The sequence below is a fragment of the Fomitiporia mediterranea genome, assembly GCF_000271605.1.
Source record: "Fomitiporia mediterranea MF3/22 unplaced genomic scaffold FOMMEscaffold_14, whole genome shotgun sequence".
Classification (NCBI taxonomy): Eukaryota; Fungi; Basidiomycota; class Agaricomycetes; order Hymenochaetales; family Hymenochaetaceae; genus Fomitiporia; species Fomitiporia mediterranea.
The window spans coordinates 121,351-136,856 of record NW_006760399.1 but is presented as its reverse complement, the minus strand read 5'-3'; the positions used below and the strand labels follow the sequence as shown (position 1 = coordinate 136,856).

General features: G+C 46.9%; 4 protein-coding genes across 4 annotated transcripts; all 4 read left to right on the top strand.

Annotated features, from left to right (window-relative positions):
• Nucleotides 1-2,592: 2,592 nt before the first annotated feature.
• On the top strand, nucleotides 2,593-4,953 carry FOMMEDRAFT_161036 (pyruvate decarboxylase; the record flags this gene model as incomplete). The annotated part of the gene is made up of 11 exons (XM_007270699.1): nucleotides 2,593-2,727; nucleotides 2,780-2,813; nucleotides 2,871-2,878; nucleotides 2,934-2,977; nucleotides 3,026-3,103; nucleotides 3,156-3,199; nucleotides 3,264-3,787; nucleotides 3,839-3,979; nucleotides 4,039-4,448; nucleotides 4,510-4,623; nucleotides 4,683-4,953. 11 exons carry the CDS (start codon nucleotides 2,593-2,595, stop codon nucleotides 4,951-4,953), a joined length of 1,803 nt encoding a protein of 600 aa, XP_007270761.1.
• A 402-nt stretch (nucleotides 4,954-5,355) lies between these two features.
• On the top strand, nucleotides 5,356-7,017 carry FOMMEDRAFT_161035 (uncharacterized protein; the record flags this gene model as incomplete). Its single annotated transcript, XM_007270698.1, has 8 exons — nucleotides 5,356-5,514; nucleotides 5,580-5,810; nucleotides 5,860-5,925; nucleotides 5,976-6,056; nucleotides 6,119-6,244; nucleotides 6,306-6,322; nucleotides 6,377-6,644; nucleotides 6,697-7,017. The coding sequence occupies 8 exons, from the start codon at nucleotides 5,356-5,358 to the stop codon at nucleotides 7,015-7,017; spliced, it is 1,269 nt and encodes a 422-aa protein (XP_007270760.1).
• A 780-nt stretch (nucleotides 7,018-7,797) lies between these two features.
• On the top strand, nucleotides 7,798-9,658 carry FOMMEDRAFT_94907 (kinase-like protein; the record flags this gene model as incomplete). The annotated part of the gene is made up of 7 exons (XM_007270648.1): nucleotides 7,798-7,905; nucleotides 7,971-8,125; nucleotides 8,193-8,297; nucleotides 8,744-8,866; nucleotides 8,922-9,045; nucleotides 9,109-9,279; nucleotides 9,344-9,658. 7 exons carry the CDS (start codon nucleotides 7,798-7,800, stop codon nucleotides 9,656-9,658), a joined length of 1,101 nt encoding a protein of 366 aa, XP_007270710.1.
• Nucleotides 9,659-13,503: 3,845 nt separating this feature from the next.
• FOMMEDRAFT_148872 (uncharacterized protein) lies at nucleotides 13,504-15,442 on the top strand (the record flags this gene model as incomplete). The annotated part of the gene is made up of 1 exon (XM_007270697.1): nucleotides 13,504-15,442. The coding sequence occupies one exon, from the start codon at nucleotides 13,504-13,506 to the stop codon at nucleotides 15,295-15,297; it is 1,794 nt and encodes a 597-aa protein (XP_007270759.1). The 3' UTR covers nucleotides 15,298-15,442.
• Between the last annotated feature and the right edge of the window lie 64 nt (nucleotides 15,443-15,506).

The window sequence follows — 15,506 nt, the reverse complement described above, 5'->3', positions numbered from 1 at the left end:
AGAGTGTTATTATACTAAGCTAAAAACTTACTAGAGTTCTCATCTTTAATACACAATTAAGTAAATTAGCCTAAATCTAAACAGCTGTTAGTAAATGGGTTTAACATTCTGGAAGGAGGAAACTGTAAGATCTTTATAATTTTATTACAATATATATACAATACTTACATTATACTTTACAAAGTCTACAATACATTATAAGCAATGTGACTTTTTCCTGATAGAGTCACAGGAGTGAATAGAAATAAGCTAGCAGCTTTCAAGAGGAGGAAATTTTGTACAGAGAGAGACAGGGGCCCAGGAGGAGTTGGTAGGATAGTTGGAGCGTGCCAGCGTGACAAGAGTCACAGTCTGTTCAAAGGAGCGCTTTTTGTGACATTTCCCTCATTTTTTCTTGCCTCTCTATTAATTTTTTGGGGCACTCTATGCCTGTATAATTTTTACATAGCATACTAATCATAGTCTAGAATGTATATAATAGAAAAAAAACAAGAAAAGTTTTGTATAAAAAATTATGCAGAGGGTTCAAAAGGTTGTGTTTAAAGGACCAGTGAATGCCTGTACATGAATGTGCAGTACGATTCTCATTTCACTGTGCGAAGTCGATTAGTGAAGCAAGCTAACTATGAAATTTGTCCTTCTGTAGGATTGTTTCTCGAACAATATTGTAACACTACACACAACCTGAACCTATCTTCTCAAATAATCCATAAAGTCATTTCTTTATCTACCAAGTACAAGCACAGTAGTGCAGCTATATCGGCAGCCAAACTTTATACCTGTCTTGTCCTGGCAGTTTACCCTCGTCTATATCAGATTGAAGTGAGTCCAGAGCCGAGCAAGCCATTTCCCATGCACCGTTATCGTAGAAGTAGTCATGTTTTGAGATATTAGTAATTACTCTCTGTATTTTTTCCAGAGCCTCCTTCAAGGAGTTCCATCCCTTTTCTTGATTAGCAATCCTATCTGAGTCTGCCATGCTTTTGGCATCACTTCTCGGAAGATCCTTTTTTGTCTTCAGCTCTTCAGATACCTTTTTACAAGCACTGATATACGACGAAACACTTCTTATCAACCTATTTACCATCTCTTCACGACTTCTTTTGTCAGTTGTATACTTCTCATCGTACCAGGCGTCACTTGAATTTCTAGACGTATTGTCGGCTTTGTTCTTGGAATGGTGACCTTTGGTCTCATCAGTTTTGTCTTGATGAGTAGACATTGTGCCTAGGAGTAGATGTAGATGCTGCTAGTGCCTTCACCTATGCTCAATGGTTATCATTTCTTATATAGATAAATAGATTTCGGTCACCCATGGAAACCATCAACTGCAATGATGTGCTAAATATCTCTCAGCCCTGTTGACGTTTTCAGGAATGATCTCAGTTAAAACGACTGCTTTGCAAGACAAGGTAGGATTGCCTACTCAACAGGCTATGCGGTCATCAATAACGGAGTGTGATGTCTTTGTATCTTGCGTAAAGTAAACTGTAATACTGTCTTTTACAGTAAATGCACAAGGACTTACCGTTCTCAATTTTCTAATGTTGCTAGGGGAACAGTATCTTCGATGATTCTAGAGTTGCAACAAACTCATGCGGAAGAACTCAAGAAAGGGACAATGCTAGGTGTTGCAGTCTTGAATCAGATTTCCTACACCTTGCATTGATTATTCATTCCGTACTAGTCCAGCAGCCGGGTATATACAGTCTTGATGGACCTTGCTGGACTTGTACTTGCTTAAATTGTCGCCCGGGGTTTGATAGGCATGAACAAAACATATTGCATATGAAGTATCCTCACCTTGGAATCATTCCTGGTATCTGGGCTGGGCGAATATAATATAAGTATGAGGAGACGGCATACGCAGCGTTGCTTCTATGCCTGCAACAATATTGGTGACATTCTCCGAGGAACAAGGCGACATCGAAGCATATTACAGTGCCTTCCATATGGCTGGAATCCGATCCGCGCCGTTACAGTGCACCGAGAAGAAAGGGTATTCTTAAATCATGGAAGAACGAACGATAGTTTCCGCTCATCTTAATTTAATCATTCCTTCCAATATAAATCATGCAGCTGATACATGTTGTAAGTGTTGATATCATGAAAGAATCCTGACATTATTGCTTTATATCCCACCGATTTGAAAATAGCACGATCTAGAGCAACTTGCAGCGGGTAGAAGATGTCGAGTGTGAGAGTATGAGGGTGAAGGGACCGACAGCGTCGGGATTCGGAGATCATGACATAATTGGGCCAACCCGAGTCTTGACGCGCATATATCTGGTCTAATTCGTCTTGGAAACTCATCTGGCTGGTGTAGTTATTATAACTCGTGAATATGTCTAACAGAATGAACTTGAATATTGATAGATCCCACGACATTCATCTCCTTCAAAGCATTGAAATTCATACTGAATTGGTCTTTCGAGAACTGATTGAGTAGAATCGGATGTGGACGGAACGATTCGCACCGTGCCAGGCGTACTCGCGGCGCACATCTGACGCATATATAAGACATCTGAGCCTTGGTCTCGTACTTCATCATCAATTTCAACTTGCATCTGCATCTACGATCTACAATCTACGATGTCTACTGAAGAAGTCACCCGCCTCAAGCAGGAGGTTAGCTCTCTCCAGCAGGCTGTTCAAGGCAGCAACGCCGGTGAGCCTATCTATGTCGGGGATTATCTCCTTGCTAGGCTGGAGCAACTCGGAGTTACCGTGCGCATTGCTGTTTATTGTCGGTGACGATGATGGACTGATGTCATATTAGCAAATGTTCGGAGTTCCTGGAGACTTCAACCTTGGTAGGTTGTATGCGTTATCTATAGTGTGATAAACGCTGATATGCATCGGCTTTCTAGGCTTCCTTGTATGCGCGCATCCTTGCCATTCTCGATAACGCCCTGTACTAACTTTCTTGTCAGGACCTAGTCGAAGATAACAAAAATATAGAATGGGTTGGCAATTGGTGCGTACCTTGTGTGTTCTATTTATGCCAGAACTCACGTAAATTTAGCAATGAACTCAACGCCGCGTACGCTGCGGATGGTTATGCTCGCGTCAAATGGAGGAGTATCGGTGTGCTTCTTACCACGTACGTCTATCGCAGTTTTCTTTACTACCTTCGATTTGACACTCGATGTTAGGTTCGGCGTTGGAGAGTTGAGTGCAATTAATGGACTTGCTGGAGGTCAGTAGCATTTTCAGCTGCAACATAAATTGCATGTTCCAAACATTAAGTCTTGCATTATTAGCCTTCTCCGAACATGTCCCAGTCCTACACATTGTCGGTGTGCCAAGCACGACCCAAATGAAGACGAAGCCTATGCTTCATCACACGCTCGGCGATGGTCGTTTTGATGCGTACGAGAAAGCCGCACAACAATTCACCATCGCACAAGCACATCCTCTTTCTAAGGATACTATTGCGGCAGAAATCGATCGTGTCCTTTCCGCCTGCGTTACCACTGCGCGTCCTGTGTACCTTACCTTACCAACGGACCTTGTATATGCAAAGATTCCATCCGGCCGTTTACTTACTCCTCTCCCGACTTCTCCATCCCCGAACGACCCTGATGTGGAAAAGTTTGTGCTGACCGAAATTCTCAACTTAATTAAGGAGGCAGAGGGAGAGGTGGTTATCCTGGTTGACGCTTGTGCGATTAGGCATCATGTTATGGAGGAAACGCGCGAGCTTGTCCGAAGAACAGGCTTCCCTGTTTATTCTGCGCCAATGGGCAAGGGAGTGGTAACTGAGAGCGACGAGCGTTATGGAGGGGTATGTCATCCAATGCGTCTGATAGAAACACATCTAACGATATTTGCACAGATTTATGTTGGTACCCTCACTCGTGAAGATATTAAGGAGAAAGTAGAGAGCGCAAAGCTGATTATCTCTATTGGTTCGCTCAAGAGCGATTTCAATACTGGAAATTTCACATATAGCATTCCGACGTCTCGGACCATCGAGGTGAGTCGCTAAATGCGCTACACACAGTACGACTTGTGTCCTAAATCGACGATATTTAGCTTCACTCCGACCACACGCGCGTTCGCTATGCGTACTATCCTAACATTGTTATGAAACACCTCCTCCCAGCACTCACTGCTCGTCTTGAGCCCTTTGCACCAAAAGCCTCCAAGCTACCCGTCGCAGATAACAGTGCCCCTGTTCCAGAAGACACTTCGCCCATTATTACACATGATTGGTTCTGGCCCCGTATGGGCAAGTTCTTCCGTCCCAAGGATGTCATTGTCGCAGAGACAGGAACGTCTTCATTTGGGATTTTGGATGTACCATTGCCGCAGGATGCGACGTTCGTGAGCCAAATTCTCTGGGGATCTATTGGTTGGACGGTTGGAAGCACCCTCGGTGCTGCATTTGCAGCGAGGGACTTGGGACTCAATCGGACTATTCTTTTCATTGGAGATGGTAGTTTGTGAGTTTGGCTTGCTTCCATTCGATTCGGGTTATGGAGGAGACTGATCGCCTCGCGATAGGCAATTGACAGTCCAAGAGATATCGACTATGATCCATAGGGGCTTGAAGCCTATCCTCTTCGTGCTCAATAACTCGGGATATACTATTGAACGTCACCTTCACGGAAGGGAGAGGTACGTTTCCACACTGAAACGTCAGACTTTCCTGTTCACTCATATGCTCTCCGACGCAGGAAATATAACGACATAGCCAATTGGAAGTGGACTGAGCTACTCTCGGTCTTCCAAGGCAGCACCTCTTCGCCGACTGGTAAATCGTACACCGTGAACACAAAAGAAGAGCTCTCGGCACTTCTGGACAACCAGGATTTCGCCTCGGCGAAGGAGATCCAGCTCGTCGAGATTATGATGGATAAGTTCGACGCGCCACGCGCTTTGAGAAAGCAGGCTGAGTTGAGCGGGAAGACGAACAGCTATGTCCCTGTTAGTGTTGGTACGAAGTGAAAGTGAGATCGACTGGACTGGTGAATGAAGGGAAATTTTCTAGTTCGGACAATGGAGAAAAGATGAAAGGACTTCGTAAGTTTGTATCAATCAACATGTTATTCCATTCTGTTTCGTGATTGTAGTACAGATTGTATGCGCTTGATTCCTAACGTAGAATTCAGTTGTCAATTTTTAACATCACTAGATACCTCACGGTATCGTGCCTGGAGTTACTTATCACAAGTGCGGTGCCGTCACAGCGGACGAGATAGGCCAATAGTTCTGCTGAATATTTCGAGGGTACTAGTCCTCAGCGTATATACGGTCACGTGAGCACAAGACTTCCTGTCGCGTCGCGAATCGCGATAAAAACAAACCTTTTTTCTTTCTGGTGCATTTTCGACCCTCGCTATCTCGGTCATGTCACGGAACGAAACACCTGCTCTAGACGAGCTTATCCTGTCTAACGACATAGTCAAACTGCTCGGTGCAGATAACCAGCGCTTGAAACGCGAGCTTCGAGAAGCTCAGCAAAAAGCGAGTAATGCCGAGGCGAAACTGAGTTTCGCACTCGCAAAGGTCTGTAGCGAGCATCTGACGATTACTGCCATGTCAATTAATGACATTGGTGCCGATTCTGTTAGAACGAGTCCAAGGATACGTCTGAGGAGCTTGCTGCTGCTGATCGAGTGCGCCAAGTACTTCAGGAAAAGGAGGAACTTGAGTCGAGATACGAGAGGGAGAAGGAGGTCCACGAGGCACATTTTCAAGAGTGGAAGTCTAAGTACAAGAAGGAGAAAGAGGAGCGAAATACCCTTAAGTCGCAACTTGACGCGTGCATATCGAATAGGATACGCTTTAGCATTGAAGAGCATGTGAGTATATGCGCCTCTTTGGCGTGAAAACTTAGCTGATCAGAGCTAGCCTGAATTCCCAGAACTACAACGTCGTCAAGCACAGACACAGGCTGAGCTAGCTGAGGCGAACTCGGTACGTTCCAATGGTATGCACGAGTCCTATTTCTGAGCACGTTCGTTTAGAAAGTACAAGGCCTACTTCAACAAGTCGAACAGATGACGAGAGATAAGCACGTAGTCAGGAGGATTCCAGATGCTCCTAAAGTAAGTGAATGGAATATCATACATTATACTGTATGAAACTAATGTGATGCTTTGTTTGCAAGCTGAGTGAAGTTTGGGCGTTCATAATGAGCATCCAGAATCGACCAGCGTCCATGGACATCACGATTCCCATACCAGTCATGAAGGACGATAGTGAACAGTATGAGACAGTGAACGAGCTTATAAGCGTATGTATTTCTCTTTATAACGGGTAACTTATTCATTCACATACTCACTCTTTAACTGTAGCAATTAAAACGCAGAAAGTGCGTTTCTTCATTTTATCGCTATAATGTGCTCTGTCACTGAATACGACACAGAATCGTGCAAAATCCAGTTTTTGAACTAGAAGAGACTGTCTCGTGGTTCATGGATCATCGAGGCATTGGGATTGCCCTTTACCCGTTTTATAAATATACGCCGGACGATTCGTCGTGCATGTGGACGAAAACTACAGAATGGGACAAATTTGGGACCTTTGAACTTCTTCGAGAAAGACACGGTTTCTGGTATTATTATGGAACCTATACCTCATGGAAATTTGTGTGTTGCAATGACAATACCTTTTTTACGTTCCTGCCACCTGTGGTTAGTAATATTGACGAGGCTTGTACCTTTTGTTACTGATCCCTTTTTCTAGTACCAAATGGTTCTGCTAGATAAAACCTTGGAGGGACTAGACGAAGTATCTCCACGTACCTTCAAGGAGATTAGCGACTCCTATGCACTGGGCACTTTGCCTGTACTCTGCATCGGACTGGAACGGATTGGGTTCAACCAACAGCTCTGTGCAGCGCTTTGTGAACACGGGAAACTCGTTGATCCTCCGCTATACTCGTCTGGAATTTGTCCAGAGACAACTACGTCACGAAGGACCGCAAGTATCCATTCAGAGGCAGCTCGAGCGGTGAAAAGGCCTCGAGTAGAGTCCCCAGAATCGTCGGACTCCTCCGACGATTGAGGTTTGACAACAGCTTATTCTATTATCTCTCTTATACGCATAACTCTTTCTTAATTATTATATTCCGACGCGTGAACCTCCTTCACAGTCAAGTTTCGTTCGCTCGCGCTTGTAGTGAAGCAGTGCTTTAATGTGTATATCCAATGACTTCTTGTATTTCACTACTCGGGGTAAACTACCACGGATCTATCAGCTTGACGTTTGATATATTATTGCGGGGTATGTAGGGCCATCCGCGAAGATGGATTGCTGTCGGACGGAAAGCCAGAAAGACGAAAATTAAAGGGCGGTCAAAAGGAGGCTCTGTCGCCATCCTGTTAAGATCTGCGATTGTCGATCCACGATAAGAACAGCGCCCGTGTCCCTGACGCGACGTGATGTTGACACGTGATCGTTGTTCTATCACTGATCCTGCTCTAAAGTCTGACAGTCTAGTTGACATACCGTCCAACGATCGTGCCTTATGTTATGAAACAGGAAAATGTCTGTGTTTCTGCACTTGCTGAGCATTCATTTTTTTTTTGAGAGGAATGGAAGGCGTGAATACGGTGGAAATAATGAGACCGTCGGCTACGGGGATCGGGCACGAGGCCAACTCCGTTTGGGCGAACCAAAGTCAAAATGTTGTAAACAGTCGCGTGTTGAGCCTGGGAACAGCTCCTCTGGTCTTCTCCAGGTTCAACTTCCTGTTGACCCCCGTGCCCTTCTCTCCCTCCGTCGACGTCCAGCTGTCTCAAATCTGTCGCCATCAACGACGCAGACCCCGTCGACGCGACAATAATGACCGCCCAGCATGCCCCACCGCCGTCTTCATCAACGGCGAACGACACTAACGTTTTCAGCATCTCGGACGCGCATCTCGCGCAACGCTATCAGTTCATACGCGAGGTTCGTTCATTCTCGACGCGTTTCACGCTCTGTAAAATTAATGGGTAATGCCCGGTATGCTGTAGATTGGTGCAGGGAACTGGGGATGCGTCTGGCTTTGCTCACCCAAGACTGATGAGCCTCGCGCGCAGGCGCTCAGCGATGACACTGCTCGACGCGTCGCTGTTAAGCTCGTCTTTAGAGAGAAGAAGCCCAACACCGCGCAGCGTGTACGATCATTGTCAGTGTTATTTACTTGTTTAAACATTGCTCTGGAGAAACTCAGCGATTTTTTTTTCACTTTGCAGATGGAACGAAATGAAGATTGTTCGAGCGCTCAAGCAGGACCCTCACCAGTCCATTATTCCCTTCCACTCGTTTATCATCACACCTTCATTTGCTATCATCACAATGTGAGTGTCTTTCTCTCATCACGTATTTTGTGTTTTTTTTTTGTACGGTTGTTGGCGTTGTTCGTCGCTTGATGAAACAGTGGTCGAACGTGCACGCTTGGGCCTAAGTTCGAAGCAAAGTTCTATCCTTGCACGCTTTCCAGTGACCGCGTTGTCAACGGTTTGACGCGTTCAACGTTCATATCGCGTCGTCGCTAGGCACTAGGATGTTGGATGGTGTATGCTTCTATCAGAACAAGCGCACCAAATTTGGTCCCGTGTCACTGCTTCCCGCACGCGTATTGCGCGTCGAAACCTTGTACTTGATAGTTCCACTACCTCATCTATGGTATAGTAGAGAGACGCGTTCGAAAGCGCGTCTTGACTTTTTGCACGGTGTTTCATTTTATTTCTATTTATTATCAGGCTTTTCGATTCGAATTTTGCTGATGTTTCCTATCTTCCAGGGAATACCTTCCATATCTCATTCCGGTTGAGGTTCCTGAGTATAGAGCCCGAGCTTGGTTCCGCAGCCTGCTGTCAGCTGTTCATTTCCTGCATTGCAGGGGTGTTGTACATAATGACATAAAGTATGGCGATCTCATTTCATCCAGAGGTTTTCCTTGCTAACTGGTTTGCGCATAGGCCAGCGAACATTCTCTTGTCAACAAGGAAGGTTCCAAAATTCGTTGATTTTGGATTTGCGGAAAAGTACGAACTTGGCTCGAAGCGCGCTTTCTTGAGCAACTTGGCATATGGCACCCCCGAGGTTTGTCGAGTCTTGCTTTTACTAATTGAAAGGGTAGATGTTGATGAGTACTGTTTTCTGTAGTATTTGTCCCCGGAACGAGCTCGTGGAAAGACCCATGACACGCGAAAATCGGACATTTGGTCACTCGGCATCACCTTTTTCGAGATTTTGGTTGGCCGGACACCGTTCGAGTATGTGGAAGGCGAAAAGTTCACAACTCCTGAGGATCTTGAACGTTATTGGGCTCGCACTGTAAATGGGCGATTTTTTTGGTATATTTTGGAGAAAAATACTGAATATATGCGCTAATTAATAGGTCAAAGGAAAGTGGGTGGGCACTTGGAAGATGTCTAGCGGAGCAGAACGTATGCTTCGCAAGATGATCTGTCCGAGTACCGAAGAGCGATGTACTGCTTCGGATGCTATGACCGACCCGTACTGGATGGAAGAGATTGATGCAGACGGGATGAGCGTGAACTCCTCGCTGATGATGATGTCTACTCCGGCTCCCGGCAAGACGCCGACCAGAGTAAGGAAAGGAGAGGGGAAGCCCATGACTCCTATGGGCAGGGAGAATATGCGGCCGCTCGCTACAAAGCGGTCTAACCTCGTTCATGATGGTACGTCCTAACTTGATGGTTTGGTATTGATATTTCGTTCATGGTCCATTTGTAGACAAGACGAGGTCTGCTACCCGGCCTTCTCGGCACGTCTATCCGCACGCGCTACCGACTATTGAAGGTTCTCCGTATTCAGCGCGGACAGCTGCTGGTCGGGAGAACGTTGGTGCTTCTCCTTACCGCTCTCCTCGAGTTGCGAGGACACGTCCTTCCGTTAAGAGAAAGCCTGTACCCAAGTTCGATGAAGAGAATATGTCTCCGTTCAAGAACAAGGGTAAAGGCCCTTCAGTCCTTTCGCCAAAGAAGGATCCGAGCATTCGTTCCGTACGGAGTGGTATACTTGCTGACACGACGTCACGCGTGCACAACATCGGTACACCAAGGAAAGTTGTTGCAAGTCCGCGTGAAAAGGTGAAAGTAGCAGAAACACCCAGACAATTCGGAAGTGGCAGTTATGACCGCGTCAAGGCCTTTGAACGGCTCAAGCAGCTGGAGCGTAGTCGCTTCCTTGAGGAAGAAGAGGAGGAAGATGGCCTAGATGATCCGATGCCGCTTGGAAAACCGTCCGAAACGCCGGAACGAGTTCAAGACCGGATTCAAGACGGGTCTTCTCCCCCTAAATCTTCGACGCAGTGTATGACTAGTCCATCTCTTGGTACATTATCTGCTGCGACGAAGGTCGACGACCGCAGCACTCCGTCTCGTACCTTTAGTCGACCCAGGACAGCGCCATCGACGAACACGCTGATGACGGACTTCAAGAGTACGCTTGTTGACCGGCGCATTTTTGAAGAGGATGTTCCCGTCGAAGGTACTTTTATTCTTTTGGAACATCGTAATGAGATGTTGAATGTCTGTCCAACAGCAGAGTCGAAGCCGCATTTGCTTGACTCACTTCCTCGCTCTGGACATGAGCTGTCACCACGTTTGTTCAAGCATGGATTTAGGGCCTCAATTGGTAAGTCAGAATAATGGTCTTATCCTCAGGATGGGCGATTTAATTAGAACATATAGACAAGACTTTGGGTCTGTACAAGTCGTCTATTGGTCGAATGAACGTGCGGAAGACGTCCAAACGTGCTTCAGAGGAACTAGACAGGGGCATGACTCACAGAGAGTCTTGGGAGAACGATTCGCTCATTCGCGATGGTAGGTACTTCTCTGCTAGTTCATTGGACATAACTAAGACAAACAAACTGCTCAACAGCCAAGACATCCTTGCCAGTTGTGCGACACGCCTTGCACTCGGATCAGGTAGTCGCTGATAATAAGGCTGATCGCTTGTCACTCTGGATGCGTAACGTCGAACGTAAGTACATAAAATCGTGCACAGAATATCATTGTTTTCTGATTCAAGACATTCCATAACAGAGGTCGTAAGGGAAGCGAAAGAGAACTTCGCATCCTCAAGTGTCCGGCCGGTACCGTCACTTCCCGCTCCTCCCGCCTCTCGCGCTCCTGTAGTCCGCGTTTCTCGTCCTTCTCGTGCACCTCGGAAAATAATCGCTGTCGACCAGATCTTCCAGGAGCCCGATCCATTTGCGGCTATTCCTCCTGTTGAACCATCTGGGCGTGCGACTCCTCCGAGGACATCCCTCGATATGAACACGGCACTTCCGGGTCCTTCTACAGCGGTACTTGATGTCCAGAAGAGTCCTGCTAAGGGCCGACGGGCAACAATTTCGACGTCACCGAGTGTGATGCCCGCTCCGATGGACACTATAGATGGAACCCCGTCGAAGCGGAAGGAGAAGGCGAAATCTGCCAGTGACTTGGCTAATTTGGTCAGGCCGATTAGTCCACTTAGCCAACTTCAAAAGGCATTAGAGAATGGTTCGTTTTTATCCGTCCTTTTTTTCGGTGTTCGGTGCTGATGTTGCTTTTTGCAGAGGAAGAGAATAGACCGAACTTGTCAGACTTGCTCGATAGAAGTGTATTTATTGCACCTGCCTCAGGATCGACTCCTCCAACCGACAACGTTTTGCCTCGCCCTGCGTCACCTCAACAGCAGCAACAGCAAACCCAGACGCGTCTGTCCTCGACTCTCAGTCTGACGAAAGCGCCCATTGTGTCCAATGTTCTGCGCGAAAGCACCTCTTCGCCTATACTCTTCACTTCTCCACGGAAGCAAGAAGGCGTTCGAGAAAGGCTATTGGGAAGCACGTCAGGAGCCAAGCGTACGAAGCGCATCACCAAGGCTCAGATATCGGCCCCGGCTCCAATAGAGACGTCCATGCCAACTGTCCCGATCCCAATGTCCGCACAGAAGAAAACTAGCAGGCTATTCGGCTCTCGTCAAGGCCGAATGACTCATCAACAGAGTTATAGCGACGACCTGACTACCTCTGGACCTGCACCCCCTGGGACCGGGACCGGTGCAGACGACTTCGGGCTCATATCTTCGATGTCGTTCTCACATAGCGCGTCGTTCAGTAAAGATGCGAGTAAATCTGTGAATGCTGTACGGAAGGCGTTCAAAGCCATTGTGACTGGTAAATCTGTCTCGCGACGACAATCGTCACAGCAGACGAAGGTACCGGTGTAAATGAAATTTTTTATTGTTGTTACATTATCCCCTTTTTCACCCATCTCGTTTTCCCTACTACTCGATTGTGTTTATCCTGTTTATCCCCTCATCTGCCCGGCTGTTCATTTCTTATTTGTAGTATCGGGACTTTGTTCATTCATCCTCACGCCCTGTTTGTTTGTGTTTCTTGACTCTGGAGTTATTAATCGGTTTCATCGTCCATTGTCAACGATGTCTTGTCTATTATCGGTTTCACATTTCATCGTTTCCATTCTCACTCGCCCTTGTTATATTCCTTGTTATTCTATCGTATTCTATCCAACCCCATACGCTGATCTTGCTCTCACACGCTATCGCTGTTGCTACATTGATTGACGCATGATCTTGCACGCCTCTTTTTCTTCATGAACTCTTGTCACGTTTCACGTTGCTTTCGTAACATTTTAATGACGTTTTCTCTTCCTTTTTCACCCTCATCCTTCATGACTTTTGATGACGTCCATCCTCGCTGTAAAGAAGTCATGTCACGCCTCTTCCCCAAACCCCCGATGTACATTATTATCACGCTCTTGATGACCAACAGTGACGTTTTGCTTTTGGGGCTGTGCCTCATGATAACTACTCAGTGTGCATGGATCTGAGTGTTCTGAACTGTCAAGAAGTGATTTCAGGGTAATGTTAGGCTAAGTGAATCAAACTTAAGTTAGAGATTAAGAGTCGACTTGTAGCTGGATTGTAGGATTGCACTGTTTGATTTAGCAACTCCAATACCGATGCTATCAAACAAATGTCAGTCAATAAAACGTCTGAACGCGGTCACGTGCGACAATGAAGAAAGCGCAATAAAGTACGAATTCCTGTTTATCCACAATCGACAAACTATTTCGTATAAACTCTTGTCGAATTTTACTCCCGCCGGTCCTATGTATTTCATTCCCTAATTGGTCATGGACCAAGTCACCAAGACAAGGTGATGTCTTAAAATATCCATCATGTGATCCTTTGATGGGCGTCTATCCATTTTTTGATAACGTAAACTGTAATTCCACAACTTTAATCAAACTGGCACAGACAAGTCTTGTTTACTTTTCCTTTGGTCGCCTATCGTCTGTCTGGCTCCTCTCAAGGGTGTGTACGGGCTCCAAGCACAGTCATTTTTATGTTGCCTCGTGTCAAGGCCACGCGTTAATGGACCCGTGCTGTCTTGGTAATGAAATCATGATGAACACCAGGAGACGCTGAAGGCTGTACTGCTTTCGGCAGATTATCTTTACTCCCTAATAAACGCAGGCGCTCAGGGTGTTCTCTGTCTCTTTGCCTCCAACCACCATGATGCCCGAGTCCAGCAGCATCCCAGCTCATCGCTCAGCTCAAGCAGCCTCCTCGTCTGTGTCGGAGGCCGGTGAAAGCGCGCAGAGACTCGAGGGCATTGAAGCCTGGCTTGCGGAACAATCGAGGCAAACATACGCAAACAACACGACAACCGCCCACGCGTGGGACCCGTATCCAGAGGATTTTGATGCTGAACGTCAGTATTGGCCCTCGTCTACACACAACTCTACTGGATTAGACTCGACCGAGCCTCTTGTCTCTCGATTCTCCGATTTTGCTGCCGATCGGGATGCTGCTACTGCTACGGCCCTTGCGCGCCATCAAGGTCAATACGTCAACCCGTTTCGGGAAGAAAGACACGCAATCCGCTCGGTTCCTCTGGCACATCCGAATGCTGGTTCTTCATCGCGTCGAGTGGACATCCTTGCGCGCAATACACTACGCGAGATGATCGTATCTGCTGTTCTTCTCGATTCACTCTCTCCTCCAGAACGTGTCGCTCTTCTGGATGCATACAGAGCAGAAGCCGAATCATCCAAGCTCGGCATACCGTTCCGCGAAATTCTGAGCGAGCCTATGGAACCTCTTGGTATAACACCGCTTATGTACGAGATTATGGGTTGCACACCTGAATGGGAGATCATCGACGCGGGTATACCAGACTTCGGCCTCGAAATGGTGACATACTTAATTACGCAATGGTCCGACAATTTTACAAAGTATGGGAGGATGGGTGTATTGGAGAACGTTATTCGTGCGGCGTGTTTGAGAAGGCTGGACGATGATTACGAAGGGAATAAGCTGTTTCATTACCTTCGTGCACGGACATTCGAAGTCCAGCTTGACGAAGGGGAGAATTGTCAGTTCTTTGACTACGACGTCTCGATAGCACCGAGCTGTGGTGCTAATATTCGTAATGCGAGCACGAATCCGTCAGACCTGGACTTTACGGCTTTGATTAGTGTACCGCAATTTGCGACTCGGCTTGCTCTTGCCCAATCGCAGATTTCTGCGGCGTTCAACGAGGCGGCTCATTCTACTGGTAGGAAAGCACCAGCAACCGTTGCCCCTACCTTTGTACCAGTTGAGTTCATGGCGGCAAAACGCGCCTGGTGTCTAAAGCTTGATAGTAACTCGTTGCGGCTCGAGCTCCTTGACGGACCAGGTGGTTCGACGACATGCATTGTGGGTGAAGACTCATCGCTTATGACGGACGCGCGCGTCAAGATCATATCGCCCGAGTGCGAACAACAACTCCCGGCCTCTGGTCAACTTCCAATGGACCTGCGTATCGGCTCGCCCGTCGAACTTCTGCTCCCACGCAGGTTGCTCTCCCCAGCTGCGGCGCCAGAGACCGGAGCAAGCGAAACAACGCTCTCCCCTTGCTTCTGTGCAGCTCCTGGTGAGTTGAACGGAATACGCGGTCTCGACGATACTCGCCTATTACACGACGGTAGAGGTGCACTATTACTCGAGTTAACAGTTCACTTTGTACATACACCTCCTCCGGGGTTCGCGTTCGTCGACACTCGTGACACAGATATGTCTCAAAACGTAGATGCCACGCCCGTTGCTGGTCCATCTGGAATCGCAGACGCACACATGCGTGAATTTGAAGACGAAGATGACTTATATATCACCTCGGAAATCGAAGAGAAGATGGGTGATCTCAGTGTCAACCCGAAACACGAGGAATCAGAGTGGGAGGAACTAAGCCAGGCCGATGAGACAGAAGCGATGCATGGCGGTTGGGTGAAAGCTAGCTGGAGTGGCAAGGATGAAGAACTTTGAGCTGTGAATATCATGCAAACCTGTCTTCGCTATCATGATTCCTTTGCGTTACAAATGTTTTCGAATTGTTGTTTTGTACATTGTTGTCACACTTTTGATATTGGCCATGTTAGTAGCAATAGCAGGTCTCTGTAGAATGTAATGCAATAACATATTATTTACACAGAACCCAAGGGGAATAAAGTAAAACCAAGAACAAAAGGTAATGT